This window comes from Pongo abelii, chromosome 7 (assembly GCF_028885655.2).
Source record: "Pongo abelii isolate AG06213 chromosome 7, NHGRI_mPonAbe1-v2.0_pri, whole genome shotgun sequence".
Taxonomy (NCBI): Eukaryota; Metazoa; Chordata; class Mammalia; order Primates; family Hominidae; genus Pongo; species Pongo abelii.
The window spans coordinates 81,158,789-81,177,593 of record NC_071992.2 but is presented as its reverse complement, the minus strand read 5'-3'; the positions used below and the strand labels follow the sequence as shown (position 1 = coordinate 81,177,593).

Here is an 18,805-nt window from a genome sequence, read left to right as displayed (position 1 = left end):
TTCTATTGATCTGTCCTCAATTTCTATTCTCTGTCATCTCCACTGTACTATTAAGCTCATCCAGTTAGTTTTATTATTTATGTTATTTTTTCGTTCTATAGTTTCCATTTGGTTCTTTTTTGTTAATTCCTATTTCGTTCTTTTTTGTTAATTCCTATTTCTTCACTGAGAATTTCCATTTTTTTTACTTGCTTCAAGAGAATTTGTCATTACTTGTTGAATTTTTTATGATGGTTTATGTATTTATGTATTTATTTATTTATTTATTTTTTGAGACGGAGTCTTGCTCTGTCGCCCAGGCTAGAGCGCATTGGCGCGATCTCGGCTCACTGCAAGCTCCGCCTCCCGGGTTCACGCCATTCTCCTGCCTCAGCCTCCTGAGTAGCTGGGACTACAGGCGCCTGCCACTAAGCCCGGCTAATTTTTGTGTTTTTAGTAGAGACGGGGTTTCACTGTGTTAGCCAGGATGGTCTCAATCTCCTGACCTCGTGATCCGCCCGCCTCGGCCTCCCAAAGTGCTGGGATTACAGGCGAGAGCCACCGCGCCCGGCCTATGATGGTTACTTTAAAATGCTTTTCAGATAGTTGCAACATCTGGTTCATCTCAGCACAGGAGTTAGCTGATTGTCTTTGCTTATTCAAGTTGTGATTTTCTTGCTTCTTTGTAGGGTGAGTGATTTGTTTGTATCTGGATATTTTGGCTATCATGTTGGGAGATTCTGGGTTCTATTTAAATTGTTTTATTTTAGCAGGCAGTCCCCTTCTTTAGGTTTAGCATGCAGGTTCTAGCCTACTTTTGTGAGTGGTTCCAATAACAATCTACTTTTCAGAGTCTTTACGGTGCTTCTTGGTTTGTTTGGTTTGTCTCCTGCTTCTGAGGCTCCCAACACTCCTTGTTGGTAGTAGCTGAGGAGTCAGGTGACTTTAGGTGAAGGGATTCTCCAGCCTGTGGGGACAAAAGCATTCCTGGGCTGGGTGCTTGTGGTGGAATCCCCCTACTAATTTCCTCTGTCAAGTGGGGTCTCTAGGTGAGAGAGAGGAGTCCCAGACTGGTGGTGGGAAAAGACAGCATTTCCCGGCAAGATGTTGATGGGGAGCTTCCAGTTGGTGCCCCTTGCTGTTTCTGTGGGTCTTGTCTAATGTTGTTGGCAGGATTTCTGTTCAATTTGGAGGAAGAATAAGACTACCTGGATGCCTTCTCCTGCTAGATTGAGTATTGGGAAAAGCTGGGCCTGGGTTATCTTTTGTTAGGTTGGAGTGGAGGGGATTATAAAATGCCCTGCTGCTGTGACCTGGGATTTCTGACCCAGTTAACCTTTCTCTTTCTACCTTTCAGAGTTCTCTTTTGGTTGTCTCTTGTGTTATTTCTAAGGTTTTTAGTTGTGCTTAGCAGGGAAGAGAAAAGTCTACATCATCTTGCTTAGACTGGAAGTTCTGAATATATGCTTATTTATTTATTTATTTATTTATTTATTCCAAGACACAGTCTCATTCTGTCACCCAGGCTGGAGTACAGCAGCATGAGCTCGGCTCTAGGCTCACTGCAACCTCTGCCTCCCAGGTTCAAGCGATTCTAGTGCCTCAGCCTCCCGAGCAGCTGAGATTACAGGCATGTGTCACCACGCCCAGCTAATTTTTTATTTTTAGTAGAGATGGGGTTTCGCCATGTTGGCCAGGCTGGTCTCAAACTCCTGACCTCAAGTGATCCATCCACCCGCCTTGGCCTCCCAAAGTGCTGGGATTACAGGTGTGAGCCACCGTGCCTGGCCTATATATGCTTATTTAGACATAAGATCTCTCTAGAAGGGTATACAAAGAATTGATAATATTGTTTCCCCTGGGGAAGTGACTTGGGGGAAATGAGGTAAGAGAAAGACTTTTTTATATACCTGTTTTCCTTTTAATCAAATGAAAGATTATCTTTTTAAAAATAAAATGCAAAAGAAGAAAGAAGTCTTCTAACTTAGCCTTGTTTTCAAGAGCACAGCCAAATATTATAACAGTGGCCAAGTGGTGTATGGATTCAACAGCTGTTAATTTTATTAAATTTCACTGACTTTTAATTTCACTATATTGTGGCTGCTTTGATCCAGATCCTACAATATAAGAATAATATTCTCAGTGGATTTCCAGCTTGCTCATACATTTTGAATAACTTGCAGAATACAAATGTGTAATTTAGGGAGAAGTAGATGCTTTTGGTAGCATACTAGTACCCTAATCACCTGAAAAAATAATGTTCGTATGACATTAAAACAAAATTAATAGCAAGACACTAGACTTTATGTTGCAATTATTAAACTTGCAAACAACTGAGCATAATTAATGACTTAATTAACATATGACCTGAAATTTTGGCTTACAAAATTAATAAAGACAATTAAGAGTCACATTTGTAAAGTAAAGTGGATTTTAAAAATTACAAGGAAGTTGGATGTCACTTTTTTCCCTCCCCATTTTGGGGAGCATTTTTGTAGATATTACAAAAATTAACTGACAGTGCAATTATGGCATTCCCTCCCACCTCCCCTACCCCAGCACAGTGTCCCAGCCTGAAGCCTTCAGTGAAATTTAGTGATCTTCAGCCAAGGACGTCCACCAACAGGTGTGGGCAGCTCCCAGGCACACGCCTCTGGATAGGTCTAAGGCAAAATGGAACAGCAAAGACTTTTCTCTCCCTAGCACCTTAAGGGAAATATAAACTAGAAGATTGATATTGACTTTTATCAGACTCTACCATTTTCATGTAACTATTTGGTTCCAAATTGCTGTTCACACCATTGTCATTTTTTCTTCAAAACATGCTTCTTAAAGGCATTTCAGTTCCTACAATTTGCCACATGATGAAGGTTCCAACCCAAACCCAGAGAATTTCCCATTAATAGATAAAAATAGAGACTCAATAAGTATTAGTGGGCTAAGGATTTGGAAAAAAATCAGATCTGGAATTCTACCTCATTCCTTATGCCAAAATAAACTCCAATTGGATCAAGATTTAGTGTCAAAGCAAAATCATAAATGTGCTAGAAGAAGATAAGGTGAATATTTTTACAGTGTTGTAATTTCGAGAGGTCTTTTAACCATAATAGGTAAAACAAAAGTCATAAATGACTAACAAATTTGCCTAATTTTAAACTTCTGTACAGTAAGAAAAAGCACATAGGTTTAAAAAACCTAATTCAAGACTAAATCAAGAAGTAACTGATTAAAATCTGAAAGTTTATTTATATTTTGATTCTTTTTTTCCTGTAAAGGCATAGCTTTATACCTCATAAGAAAATAAGTAATTGAAAATATGTGTTATAATCTATGTATATTAAGTATAAGGAATAAGTAAAAGAACTTACATGCTCAATAACAACTTGCAATGTGACTAAATAAATTACAGAATAACCGTAGGCCGCAGCCATTAAAAATCAGACTAATTAATAACATCAAGATAGTTTCATGATAAGACCTTGTTAAAAAAAAAAAAAGGGTAGTAGACCAGGCACGGTGGCTCACGCCTGTAATCCCAGCACTTTGGGAGGCTGAGGCAGAAGGATCACCTAAGGTCGGGAGTTAGAGACCAGCCTGACCAACATGGAGAAACCCCGTCTCTATTAAAAATACAAAATTAGCCAGGCATGGTGACAGGCACCTGTAATCCCAGCTACTCGGGAGGCTGAGGCAGGAGAATTGCTTGAACCCGGGAGGCGGAGGTTGCAGTGAGCAGAGATTGCGCCGTTGCACTCCAGTCTGGGCAACAAGAGTGAAACGCTATCTCAAAAAAAAAAAAAAAAAAAGAGGTAGTTGAAGAATATAGACTAATACAACCTGATTTTTAAATGTCTTTTCTAGATAGAAAAAAAAGACCAGAAGGAAACAAAATATTAATGATAATTATTACTGGAGGTAGGATTATGGATAAATGGTATTGCCTTCATTTTTGGTAGTTTGCAAATTTTCTACAATAAGCTAATTTTGTGCTCAACATTTTTTTTGCAAGTTGGAAAACAGTTTAATCATCAGTCACCAAAACCCACAGGTGAATCTTAAATGTTTACAAGCACAAATTATTCCACTATTTCTGTTATCACCATGTCCTTCATGGTAGAGTATCACAAGTCAAAAGTTTCTCGTTGTTTCGTCTACTTAAAACTATATGTAAGAAAGAGCCGGAGTCTTAGCAAATTTAGACTTCAATGTGAAACTGTCAAAGCTCTCCTGGCACTCTGGGAGGCCAAGATGGGAGGATTACTTGAAGTCAGGGGTTCAAGACCAGCCTGGAAAACAAAACAAGATTCCATCTTTTTAAAAAAGTAATTTTAAAAAATTAGCGAGGCATGGTGGTCCTGATAGCCTGAGTAGCTAGCCTGAAGTCCTAGCTACGCAGGAGGCTGAAGCGGGAGGACTGCTTCAGCCCAGGAGTTAGAGGCTGCAGTGAGCTATGATCAGACCACTGCACTCCAGCCTGGGTGACAGAAGTGAGGCCCTATCTCTAAACAAACAAGCAAACAAACAAACACTCTCTTGGAAAGATTTTCTCTCTCTGAAAGCAGCTCCCCTGTCCAGAAGGTGGTTAAGGTCCACACATCTTTCTTCCTCCAACTAGCCAAGAGACAGTTAAATACCTCAAAATGCCCTAAGAGGTCCCAAAATATTGTCAAGACAAGTATCAGATAGGCTACATGCCTTATAGGTGGGACAAATATCAGAGTTTTGAGAAATTCATTAAAATCATCATGGAATTCTTAGAAGACTGACATACTATAGCACCAGTGCACAAAGTCTCCTGGAGTAGGAAGCCCCAAACCAGTGCTTCTTCTGTCACTGATAGGCCTTTCTAGACTTCGGTGTAGAAGAAGATGATTTTTTTGTGCTTTGAGTTGGGGATTTGCCCCTTTGACTTTAATTTTCAGACAGCTTCTCTCATACGTTTGGGTTGTAGTAATGGCATTTCTCCCTAAATATTTTTTTATTCCCTGGATACTTAAAATAAAAAGACATTTCAAAGTTTCCAAAAATAACTACCTTGGAACTAGACCATAAAAGATCAAAATTAAGGACTTGAGGAGTATAGCTTACAAATACAGCATTCCACCAAACTCCTTTTATTAAAAAAGAATTCCTCTGACTCAGTGATGCTATATCAGATGGGTTAAATGACATCGATTGGCAGGGCGCAGTGGCTCATGCCTGTAATCCCAGCACTTTGGGAGGTCGAGGTGGGCAGATCACCTGAGGTCAGGAGTTCGAGACCAGCCTGGCCAACATGGTGAAACCCCGTCTCTACTAAAAAAAAAAAAAAAAAATTAGCTGGGCGTTGTGGCACATGTCTGTAATCCCAGCTACTTGGGAGGCTGAGAAAGAAAATCTCTTGAACCTGGGAGGTGGAGGTTGCAGTGAGCCAAGATTGCACCACTGCACTCCAGCCTGGGCGACAGAGTGAGACTCTGTCAAAAAAACAAAAAAAAAATGACAGCGATTTGTTGTGGTTGGTTCACTCATCTCTCTCTCTCTCTCTCTCTCTCTCTCTCTCTCTCTCTTTCACTGCAGGTCTAAGACACAGGCTGCCCTTTCCTAAGGCCCGGCATCATCAGTGAGTTCTTGCATAAAATCACTCTCATGCCTTTCCATTCCTAACTCCTATGTTGTAGAGCAGGGAACATTGGATCTAAAATTTGGATTACCTGGTCTTAGCGAGAAGCTTATGTCTTTAATGGAGGAAACTGCCAGTCACAAAATAACTCACTAGTAGCAGAAGAAATGTCACCATTGAAACCCGTACCTGTAGGTTTTCTTAATTTCTTCATTTGATGCTCCCTTATGCAGACCAAGAATTTCATATAGAGCTTCTCCTGTTGTTGACAGAGTCCGCTGTCTTTGGTTAGGTGTGTTACATGCCATTTTCTAAGGCTGCAAAACTAAAGGGGAGAAAATAGCCATGAAGGTTATGCACACTACTTCCCACTCTCTAAAGGGGAAGACAGCTCATTTTTGACCTTTTGTAAAATGACAATTTGAAGAATATTTGTGTACCAACTACCAAAAGAGGAGAGAAAAGGGTTAGGAGAGCCAAAAGCAGAGCTCTGAATCAGGGTGTTAAAGAATACAGGCAGCCATGCAAATGGAACAGGGCTTTCTCCACATGGTTAAATAGAAGCAAAATGTCATCTAAACACCCAGTGAATTCAGAATTGTTGAGAATCAATCCTCAAAGGCTAGGCAAATGTAGAGCTTTTTGGTCTTTCATTTTTTTCTGGAATTTGCTTAACTTGTTTTTCATATATTTTCCAAATTTAGCCAGCAATGGAAGTGGTGGATATGGGGCAAGCAGTGGCTGGGGGATGCTGTCCAAATTATACTAAATTTCAGTTAAATAGGAGGAATAAGTTCAAGAAATCTGTTGTACAACTTGGTGACAATAGTTGATAACAATATATTATATATGTATGTGAAAATCGCTAGGAGAGTAGATTTTAAGTGTTCTCACCACACAACAAAATGAGAAATGAGCTAATGTGTACGCTAATTAGCTTACCTTAACCATTCCACCATGTATGTACACATAAGTCAAAACATCACACTGTACACCATAAATATACACAATTTTTATTTGTCAAATAAATGAACAAATCAACAAAATAATTCAAATCCTAGGACTACAGAATATAGAGTTAGAGGCCATCTAGGCCATCCTAACAAATGCCTTTTGGGGCGTTCTGGCCAGAGATCATAGTCGTAGATAACTTTCCTATTAGCTGTTTATCTTTTCTTTTTCTGGGGAGTGCATAGGTCCCCACTGCAACTTGTGCTTTTCCTGAGACCTGCCTCAGCCTTACCCGATCTCAGTTAGTCCACCAGGAGGAAGTACCTGACCCAAGCCAGACCAATTAGAATCCTTCCCTAGAATTTTCAAAATATAGAACTGTCTCTCAGATGGTGAAACCTATACAATTGAACATTTGGGTATTGTTGGCTGGCCTGAATTAAGAGAGGGTGAAAGAGAGTGAGAGCCTCAGTGGGGTTCAGTTCTTGGCTCCGGTTGTTCTTGGGTGCACCTGCAACTCTTACCCTACAACAGTTTGTCTATCAACCCTTCCTTGGATTAAGCCAGTAAAATTCCTCTCCATGTACGAATGTACTTGCATACTTTTTCTTGTGTGTTTCAGCTAGGTTTTGGTCACTGTCAACCAGGACTCCTAAGTGCTATTATAGTCTCTCAATTAAACACCAGTGGCAGCTCCCTGAGCATCGTCAAGCCAGACTAACTATTGTGGATGTTTCTTAAATCACTGCACCTACTCTGCCTTAAGTTGAATGTGGCTTCTGGGTACTTGGGAAAGAATACTTTGGGAAAATAATAGTGATAAACTAAGATATTCAAACCCAACAGATTCAAATGTATTGTGTTGACATTTCTAGTACAGATAAGAAGAGTTATGTCTGCTTTATCGATTTTTCTCTATATGCAACATCCAAAAGAAACCATTTTGATAGTTTCAATTTGAGGGAAAAATGTATTTCCTCTTTATCATCTATGTCATAAAATAAAAGAGATGTCATGACTCCCACAAATCAACAGATAGTTGTAAAATCAATTTTAACAAGGCACAGAGAAGCATAATTTTCATGCCTGTGAGCATCGTGCTCTATGACTCACTCACTTTGATTGCTTCCTACTTGGATCTTGCTGTCACTAATCCAGGAAAGAGATATACAGGTTACTGTAGATAATCTACTACACGGATTATGATAACACCCACTGCCAACAATTCAATTACAGTTATGCACCACTTAACGATGAGGCTATGTTCCAAGAAATGCATCTTTAGGAGATTTTGTCATTGTGTGAACATCACGGAGTGTATTTACACAAACCTAGATAGTAGGGCCTACTACACACCAAGGCTATATGGTATAGCCTATTGCTCGTAGACTACAAACCTGTACAGTGTGTTACTGTACTGAATATTGTAGGCAACTTTTTAACACCTAAACACAGAAAAGCTACAGTAAAAATGTAGTGTAAAAGATAAAAATTGGTACACCTGTATAGGGCACTGGCCACAAATGGAGATCAAAGGACTGGAAGTTGTTCTGAGTCAGTGAGTAAGGGATGAGTGAATATGAAGGCCTAGGTCATTGTACACTTTTATGTAACAAGCAATGCAGTAGGTTTGTTTACACCAGCATTTTCACAGACATGAGTCATGTGTCACACTACATTATGACAGCTATGGTGTCACTAGGCAATGGTAATTCTTCAACTCCATTACAATCTTCTGGGATTACCATTGTATCTGTAGTCTGACATTGACCAAAATGTTGTTATTCAGATGACAGTATTTATTCAGAAGCCTAAAGTGTGGGCTAGGTCTTCAGAGGGGTTGCAGACTAATATGGGATCCAAATGTATAAGCCAAAAATGAAACTAGTGTTCAGGGTCAGAGAAGTACCAAGTATAGAGATCAAACAGACGAGGGATCTCCTAGAGGACAGGATTCTGCTTGGGAATCATGCCATTAGAGGCCTCGCTTTGTGCTTGGCACATATTAGGTATTTGGCAAATGTCCACTGGGTGATTCAAGAGCAAGTGCTTAACTTGAGTGAGAGTGGGAGGGATGGCCTTGCAGAAAAGGTGAAGCCTGAACTGAAAGCAAGACTACCACTTGCTTCTATAGTAGAACTTGGTTCATATTTTTCTATTATTGCCCTTCTATCTAAGTCTAACCTCAGATCTGTATGGCCTTGGTGGCCAGTGACTCTCTTGGTCACCTATTTGCATATATCAACATGAAATAGGACTTCTGGGTTTGGTGGCTGAAAGAGGAGGGAGGAAATTTTGATTGGGATCTAGCTCAGAGAGATGAGGGGAGTCTAGATCAGATGATGCCCACTGGTCCCCTGCCCTACCCAAGAATGTGTTTTCGAGCTCCTCTAGGGGAGAACTTAGAGACTGAAGAGATGTTTGCATGAGCCCTCTGTAAAGACTAAAGGGAACAAAGATCTGCAACTTTGAAACTGTTTCATAGGGAGAGGCAGCACCCAGGCCAGGCTAGGCCAGCATTTTCCTACAAAGAAAGTAGTGACAGAGAACGTGGTGGACAGTCAGGGGACACTGTTGCCTGCCCCTTCCCCCGACCCCCAGGCCTGATAGGAGAAGGGCTGGTGGCAGAAGGCCCAGAGTCATTACAGAAAACATTTGCAATACCCCGTAGGGATACTCAGAAATATTTGGGGTGTTTGGAAGCTCCAGAATCACAAGGTAGGAAAGACTCAGTACCAGCAAGGGGCAGGAAGAGTGAGGGTGGGTAGCTGGGTGGTGGGATGTGGGGGACCTTCAGGTTGCTTTGCATATACTTTAGCTGGAGTTAAGAAAACATCATTGATTCAAATTTAAAAATGGGCATGGTGTGGACTAATACTAATGGAGATAATGGTGATAAAGGGTGGACACTAAAGCTCTTCTCTGCAACTCTCTCTGAGCACTGGCACATCTTTGGGAGGATTCTGCAGGAGGTGGGGCCCTGTATTTGTACAGGTGAGGTCTAGCAGCATAGCAAAATGAATACATGAATACCAGGAAGACCACATTTATTCCCACAGCCAGTGGGCCTGGCAACAACAGGGTTTTTATGCTCAACAAAACATTATTCACTTAAATGTCCCTGCACCACTATACTCTGAGCTCCTCAGGGGCTGGAATCCTATTTTCTATTAATCTTTGAAATACAAGTGACATAGCACAGGGCTATGTTCCATAAAAGTCTTAAGAGCTGTCATATTGCATGAAAGGGAAGGAGAACAGGGAATTAGGCTTTGCTGAGCCCCTCCTATGCACCAGAAAGACAACTTTCATATGTCGTATCATTTAATCCTGTTATCAGTACTTGGGGGCATCAGAGAGGGACCCCCAAAAGCTTAGGAGTAAGAGAAATAAAACGGTTTTCTGAGAGTTAAAATGGGAGATCAGTGCATGCTGGATCAGGAAAAAGCTATCTTATAAAATCATCTTAAAGGGATAAATGGCTCCTGGGCCTGCAAGACCTGATAGAACCTGATTAACTGCATAATCGTAACTGACAGTGTCAGGTTCTTCTTGTGTCAGTTATTCAGGAGGATGAACAGACATGGGCAGCCAGAGAAAAACAAATGTGGAGGCCAATGCTGGCTGGGCCATCCAAGCGCTATTGCAAGGAAGGAGGGAAAGGACTCAGGCCCCATTGGCCAGGCGGTTGCTCTTGAGAGAAGCCCATCCAGCAATTTTGGCCCTCATTGTTAAACATTGGACTCATCTAACTCCATGCTGTCAAGTCTTCTTCCGGTTATTATCTAGCATCCTACATAAGTCTTCCTCAAGGAAGAGAATGCACTGGTCACATGGATTCAGTTCTTTTCACTGGTCTCAGGGTCAATTCTATCTCCTGGTAAATGAATAAATTGGAATCTGTTGATTTGTCTTGCCCTGAGATCCACCCACAAGGAGGGCATGAATTGGTCACGCTGACACAAGTGGTCTTCATCCAAGGATAGCTGTTTCCCTTCATAAAATAACAGACATCCAAAATTTGTGCACCATCCGGAGAACATGGCTGCAGGGAGTGTGGCCTTCAGCTCTCTGGCTGCCGCCATCTCAGCTGGTTGAGCTTCCAAGGCTGAGAACTGGACAGCCTTTCACTGTTTTGACCACGGTAAGTTCATGGTATGGTGATGAATGCTGTCATATGAAGTCTTTAGAAGACAAGCGGCCTGTAGCCCCCGAGGGGCAGCGGGCATATACCTCTCTGCTTTGCAATCTCATTTTATGGATGAAAGAAGTGAGTCTCCCAGAAGTAAAGCAACTTGCCCAGGTTCACACAGGCAAGTTTCGAATTTAGAGCTGTCTGGTTCTAAAGCCCATGTTCTTACTAGAGTGTCATATTGAATAACACTTGACATTTTTAAGATACTTTACAATTTACAATTTCCCCCAACTAGTATCTCATCTAGTCCTCACAAGAACTCTGAATAGTGGTGACACTGAACTGAAGCAGACTTGCACTGTGTCCAGCTACAGGATGTGAGGGGCCCTGCAGCTCTGTCCAGGGTGAGGGGCCACAGGAAGGTGCAGTGGGATCTAAGGGCTATGGTGGCAAGTGTTTTCCCTCTGCGCAGCCACTGAGCCTGCACGTGGACTAAGAGGGAGCTCCTGAAGGAGTTAGTTAGGAAAGTAGAGTTATCTGGAAGTAGAGGAATGTGTGGGTTATGCAAGAATTTTAGAACTTCTGCAGGGAGCCCAGTCTGTAAGCCACAGAGGAAAGATTTCTGGCCTCTGGGTCAAAACCTCCTGAGGATCTCCAGGAAGCCCTGTGGCTCAGGGCTACAGGAACCACGAGCCATAGCCCTGAGCGTTTCTAGTCTTGTTAAACGTGCTCCTACCACCTATGAAAAACCACTCTCTCCTCTCCATTCCCAAACTCCTGGTTCTTATTTTCCCTGCTGACTGGGTGGTGACAGGATAGGGGCATGTTAGGTTTGGCATTGGGCAGCACTTTTACTGGGTACACCAATGTCTGTGAGCAAAGCAGCCTAACGTTAGCATTCATGCTTTTCACAAAGGAAGACTCTGATCTGGAGTTGAGGGTGCCTGAATCCTGTCCAGTATCTTTTCCAGTGTGAGGAAAGCAGCCCTGGGGAGCCTGCAGAGCCCTCTGGTGCCCTTTGAGGATGGTTTTCTCCAAGGCTGCCTCCTTCAAAATTATCCCAGGTGTGGAAAAGAGAAATGAGCTCAGATGGGGGCTGCTCCCAGCCCCTTCCAGAGAACAGTCCTGGAAACAGCCTGGAGCCTGTCTTTCCCTGCCCCAGGCCTTTGCTTTTCTACCCTCCGTTTTCTAGTATGAAAAAAAAGGGCAGATTCCATTTCTCAAAGAGTTTCATACATAGAAACTCACACCCAGGAAGACACAGTAGCTAGCTAATTCTTTGGTTTATGTTTTTTCCAATCATCACTTCATTTAAAAATTGAATCACATTATAATCTATTCCCACTAAATGAAATTCCAGTAGGCAACTTGTTTGATAATATGCATTGATCAATATTCAGAATGGGTAGTATAGAGTGTTTATTGTCTGTTTCATCTTCTTTTGCCCTATTCCCAAATATTTCCTTCCAGACAGACATCTTTTAATGAAGAAACTTTTTTTAAAAAGTCCATTTGCATTATGTTAAAATGCAAGCAAAAGATAGTTGGTCAATGTGGGAAGTAGTTGGCTGACTCTACACACTGAAACATGAAGGAACCAAAAGACCATAAAGCTGCTTTGTGCCTCAAGCAGCAACAACACACTACTTTTTCGGCCTCCTTGTTAAGCTGTAAACCAGATTCTTCACGTATTATTGATTTCTATGATATTTAGTTTCAGATTCAATAGAGTAATACATTGAAGCCTTTAATGGTTGTAAAGATGTTATGTCCTGAGAAATAATAACATAAAATCTCTTCCTTAAGTAACCTTAAATAGTGGGCCCATAACCTTTTTAAATTCCTTATACAAAATACAACTTTTAAAACTCTTTTTTCTGTAACCTTTTGAATTATAATATTCCTATGCAAATTTCAAGTCTTTATTATTTATTCATAGTCCCTCATCTATCAGGCATCCAATGGGGAGAAAAATCTTGTCGAGAAAAGTCATTAAGTGATTTAATTTTGAACATCTAGTACATGATACTTAATCTTCTGAACTTAAAATTACTTTCTAGCTGCACGACAAAGCCATTAATATTACAAAAAGCATTGACCTCTATAGAGTGACTACTAAACCAGGTACTACTCACGTGCTTCTTGATAATGGATGTAACTGAAAGAAGGTACAACCCCCCAATGACAATAGGCACTGACTCAAAATTAACGAAAATTTTAAAGATTCTAATTCCAGGGGTCCTAAGAGTGCGGTTCTATGTTTTTCATGTTGAAATGAAATCTTCATTTCGAAGCAAAAGAAGCTTCACCTATATCTATTATGTGAAGTTTGAAAAAATAGAAAAAGTCAAACTATGCCTTTCTTGGCAGGGTCCCTTCACAACTGAGAAAATGAATGTGGGCAGAGGAGATTAGATCATTAAACACAGCAAACACACTTTCCATGGCATTCACTGGGGAAATCAACAAGCTTTGCCGTTTTGTCATTACTTCTATGATTCCTTCATAGAAATTTGTTTAGTGGAGCAAAATTCCCATAAGCCCAAATAATGTATCTTAAAGCTAAATGCACTTCCAAAATGCAAATCCTATGTTTAAAAGTAATAATTCTCCCTAGCAGGATTACTTATTTGCTATTTGAAAACAATGGTCTCGGCCAGGCTCACATCTGTAATCCTAGCTCTTTGGGAGGCCAATACGGGTGGATCACCTGAGGTCAGTAGTTCCAGACCAGCCTGGCCAACATGGTGGAACCCTGTCTCTACGAAAAATACAAAAATTAGCTGTGGTAGCAGGTGCCTGTAATCCCAGCAACTCAGGAGGCTGAGGCTGGAGAATCACTTGAACCTGGGAGGCAGAGGTTGCAGTGATCCGAGATGGCGCCACTGTACTCCAGTCTGGGTGACAGAGTGAGACCCTATCTCAAAAAAAAAAAAAAAAGAAAAGGTTCTTTTCATTGCACTAATCCTTATACAAACGGCCACCTGAAGATGGGGCAAGTCAGAATGTTACTAGTAAACCACAGTACCTGTTCCTGGAACACGGAACCCCGATTCTGTGTCCGCAAACAGGAACAACTTGCTGTTTTCAACTGGTCTGGAAATAGATGTGCAAAGAAATAAAAGAAGGCAAGAGCAAAAGCTGCTGTTCCATACCTGTTCCACTGTTTCAAAGCAAACAGCTGCTCCTTTCCATCCTTCCCCCCCATGCAGGGTTAAGCGGGTCAATAGAGTCAGGTTACTTTTCATTTGTTACTTTGCCAGCCAATTGGTTATCCCTCTGGAAAACACAACAAAGAGAGAATGAAACATGCATGACCGTAAAGCTTGCAATTACAAGGCATCCACTATAGCAAAATATATGCTGCAGGCCACTTTTGATCGTTTGTCGACTGGTGCTTGGTTCAACCAAACACCATTGAGGAACTGCCTCCAGCGTCTCCACCAGGACTCTCCATTAAGGAAATAAGCTCATCTCCTTACATGTGAAGTGGGTTCCTTCAAACTTCATTTTCTTTTTGGTCTAAGGCTAGTACTGATCAGTTGATTTAAAATTACTGGAAAGAACATGCAACATTAATAAGGGGGAAACTTTAACTGCTCACTATTTATTAACCCAATATTTTCAAATCTGCATATTTAACCCTCGCCTAGTTAAGAGGCATTGAGTCACAGTACTGACTGAGGTGGTTTTAAGAGTTAAGGCATCTCTTGCTAATGTCCATACTCTCACAGACATTAAAAATCTCGTGAGACAACAATTCCTATGATTTAGAGTAAGATCCTACAGACTAAAAAAGTTTTACATGAGACAGGTTTTATTCCTGAATTTGGCACAGTGGGGTCCTGGAGACTGAAGGAATAGTTTAAGTGTGCTGTTTACCAAGACAAGTAGCCCAGCTTCAGGCAATTTTGTGTGACTGATTCAGAGCACTCTCGCCTCTAGAGGGCATTGGTTTTTTAGATACCTTCGGATTTCCAGCCAGAGTTTATGAAGCTGCCCATCATCACAGAAGAGGAAGAAGACGAGGAAGAGGAAGAGGAAGAAGAAGAAGGAGAAGGAGAAGGAGAAGAAGAAGAAGAAGAAGAAGAAGAAGAAGAAGAAGAAGAAGAAGAAGAAGAAGAAGAAGAAGAAGAAGAGTGGGGGGAGGGGGAGGGGGAAATGGGGGGAGGAAAAGGGGGACGGGGAGGGAGGAGGGAGAAGAAGGAGGAGGAGGAGGAAGAAGAAGAAGAGGAAGAGGAAGAGGAAGAAGAAGAAGAAGAAGAAGAACAACAACAACAACAACAAACAAATTTAGAACAAAATACCCAAGTTCCAGCATCACTTCAGCTTAAGGACAGTGTCCTTTGATGAAATAAAAATAGTTGCTATGTAAATATAGTGAGCTTATGGGTAGCTTTTTAAAAATGTATGTTTTAGTTTATGTTTCAAATTTAGCCTAATAAGAAATACTTTTAGTAAAAGTCATTCTTTTTGCACAATTAATCACTCTCCTTAACCATTAATCTTTATTTTAAAGTATTACGTAGAACATTAGTTTCAAAAAGTTAAGTAGTGCAGAACTCTTCAGCAAAGTGGAACTGTAGCTGAGTTTCAAAGAGAAAGCGCAGTATTCATTCAACAATTAGTCACCTATTGAATTCAAACACTGGACTAACTGCTAGAAATATACTGATAAACAAAAGTCAACACAGACCCTGGGTGTGTGAGTCAAAGAGTTACAGCCTTCCAAGACAGGCAGTGAGCAATCAAATGGTCACTCAAAAAAGTGGAAAAGTGAGACTTTGGAGAGATGCTACAAGAACATAAAATCAGTGAATAGAGGAAGATTAGAGAAAGCTTCCCTGAACAAAAACAACTGGGCAGAGATCTGAAAAGAACTAGATAAAGGAGTTGCTGGTAGTAGCAAATATATTCCAAGCAGGTGGAAGAGCATGTTCAAAGGTCCTACGTGCTTAAGTCGGAGAAATTAAAGGGACATTCTGATGTGTGCTCTCATACATAGGATGTCATTACATGCCTATAAGCATATGGCTTCCGATATCAAAAGATACAACCAGAGATCAATGGGATCATATTCCACGTAACCAGGTGAGGCTTTCTAGAAATGGTGAGTTTCAAATGATGTTTGTAAAAGGAAATAACTCATGGTAAGCACATTAAACAATTCCTTGATTCAAAATGCACTAAATGTATTGTAAAAGCATTGCCAAGTGGATCATTTATGTTTTGAAAAAAAAGAACTTAGTAGATCTTCCAAGATTGAACCAAAAAGTCCTGTCTCTGAGGTAAGAAACTGAAGATAGAACCATGATGGGGAGGAGGGTTTTACTTGCTAATTTTCCTTGTCTTCTCTATTTGTGGGGTCTTCACCATTCCCTTAGGGGCTCCTAGGGACCTCTTATACACCTCTTTCAATTGCCGCATATGGTTAGGGTTATTTTAAGAAATGACTGGTGCACCACCACAGAATCTGCAGCAGGTACCAGATGAATTATTTGAATATTCAACCCAAGCTATCTAACACATAAGCATTAGGGTTACATAGTCTTTCTTTTACATTTCATATCTCAGCAGGCTCAAACACCACTTGTTTCGAACATGTGATGTGCAAGGACATGATGAACAAAGGCATTATTATTACTAATATTATTATTTTTACTACCTCTCTACATCATTTATGTTATTAGTATTACAATATATGAAACTCAAGCCATTACTTTGTAAATTTCAAAGAGATAAATCATCTGGTCAAGATTCATTGTGTTAACTTACTTGGGAAAGGGAAAAAACAGGTGGTTGCTTTGATTGTATAAAATGAAAAAGCCGTCACTACCACTCCAGTATCTAAGATGTAGCTACTGAACAATTCTGGCAATTCTTCTATAAAATCGAGTGCTTATATGTTTCTTCAGAAGAACAAACTGATTAATTCCTATTATGTTTTATCATTTTACAAAGTTAAAAAAAATCCCTTTTAAAGAGAAGTTACAAAGGGGAGAGAATTTTAATGTGTGCTGAAATCTATGAACATGTATAAAACATAGAATTATAGAAGGCTAAGCAGAGAGAACTAGATTATAACTCTCTCTAGAAACACTTGGAAAGATTTTAAGAATTCTGACACCTGGGGCCCACCCAGACTATCCCAAAGAAAAATCTGGCTCAGTGGGGCTGGGCTTGTGCACTTTTTAAGGCTCATGGGGCAGTTCTAAAGAGCTGCCTGGGTCAAGAGCCGCTGTTTACCCCATGTCAGAGAGATCTGACTGCCGACAGCTCTCCAGTCAAGTAATGTGGAAAACACCTGCCGACCAGCAGCTCTCTAGAGGAATTTCCCACTGCCTGGGTTTCCCAAGAAAACATTTACTGAAGATAATGGCATCCTTGTGAAAAAACACAAAATAAAATTCAGTTTAACTCAAGAAGGAGTATCCAAAAACATTGTTATTTCTTAAACATTGGGCAAGTCACTTTTTTTTTTTTAAATGGAGTCTCGCTCTGTTGCCAAGCTGGAGTGCAGTGGCATGACCTTGGCTCACTGCAACCTCCGCCTCCTGAGTTCAAGTGATTCCCCTGCCTCAGCCTCCCAAGTAGCTGGGACTACAGGCATGTGCCACCACTCCTGGCTAATTTTTTGTATTTTAATAGAGACGGGGTTTCACCATGTTGGCCAGGATGGTCTCGATCTCCTGACCTCATGATACGCCTGCCTCGGCCTCCCAAAGTGCTGAGATTACAGGTGTGAGCCACTGTGTGTGGCCGCAAGTCACTTTCTTGAAGCCTATGTCTCCCCTAAAAATCATCATAAAATATAAACCCATTTTACTTTTTATCTGTTAGAACTTTTATCAAATGTCTACTACGATGTGCCAAGAATTATACTAAGAGCCTTTATATACATAGATTATTTTCTAGGGTTGAAGTTTGGAAAATTTTTAAGAAGGTACTCTCTCCCTGCCCCCCAAAATGGGAACAAAATACATTGGAAGAGCTTTAAGAATTTGAATCTGTAATCCTGATAGATTTCATTCCAAATTTAAAATGCATCAGTGGATGGAATGAGTTATACAACAAATGGAAATTGTTCCCCCTTTATCACAGTGCAAGGCACTATACTGGGTATTTTGGGAGACTAAGAGGCAGTGATGATGATGATGATGTTAGTGATAGTAGCTAACACTAACTAGATTATCTCACTGAAGCCCTAAAAAGTATAAAGTGGGCTGGGCACAGTGGCTCATGCCTGTAATCCCAGCACTTTGGGAGGCCGAAGCTGGTGGATCACCTGAGGTCGGGAGTTCGAGACCAGCCTGGCCAACATGATGAAACCCCGTCTCTACTAAAAATACAAAAAATTAGCCAGGCATGGTCGTGGGCACCTATAATCCCACCTACTCAGGAGGTTGAGGCAGGAGAATAGCTTGAACCCAGGAGGCAGAGGTTGAAGTGAGGCAAGGTCGCACCATTGCACTCCAGCCTGGGCAACAAGAGCGAAACTCCATTTCAAAAAAAAAAAAAAGTATGAAGTGGGTGTTTTTATGCACTCATTTTCTAGAGGAGGAATTTAAGATTGAGGAGGTTGAGTGAATTGCCCAAGGTAACCAGCCAGTGAACAGTGGACTCTGGCTTTGAAATGAGGCTGGTTGATTCCATAGCTCAAGCTGTCACCCATTACGGAGCTTTGCTTCAGGAGCTTGTAATTCCAGGGGACTGCTGCCTGCTGTATTCCCTTGCTTATCAGCCTATGACTGTGCCAAATGGTGCATGTGTTATAGCTCAAGGAAAACATTGTGGTAATGGACTTAAATGAGGAACTACCAATAAGTGTGTTCACTAATAAAGTCTAACTCACAGTTCTAGTGTCAAGGTTAAGAACTTGCTTCCTTTGGTTAAATAAACTTTTGGTTAAGTAAAGCTCAGAATCTGAGAACTGTGCTACAAAAAAATATTGACTGAGTCTTGGCCCCTGCTAGGCAACATAATATGTATTTCACATGTGTGAAATTTAAACACCTTGTTGCTTACTTACAGTAAGCAATTGCTGTAATAAACCAAGGAGGCTTCAGGTCAAACAGATGTATTTGTTTGACAAAACGTAAACAGAACCTTGATCCCTGATTTTGCCAGTAGTTATTCCC

At 40.9% G+C, this 18,805-nt stretch overlaps 1 protein-coding gene across 1 annotated transcript in view; it reads right to left on the bottom strand.

Annotated features, from left to right (window-relative positions):
• Nucleotides 1-18,805, bottom strand: part of DNAJC5B (DnaJ heat shock protein family (Hsp40) member C5 beta) — a 77,415-nt gene that overhangs the window by 43,272 nt on the left and 15,338 nt on the right. The window contains exons 2-3 of the mRNA XM_054561668.2: nucleotides 13,823-13,946; nucleotides 5,771-5,906 (exon numbers count right to left, since the gene is read on the bottom strand). Of these exons, the coding sequence (XP_054417643.1) occupies nucleotides 5,771-5,889 (119 nt within the window). The 5' untranslated portion in view covers nucleotides 5,890-5,906; nucleotides 13,823-13,946. The remainder of the gene's footprint in view (nucleotides 1-5,770; nucleotides 5,907-13,822; nucleotides 13,947-18,805) is intronic.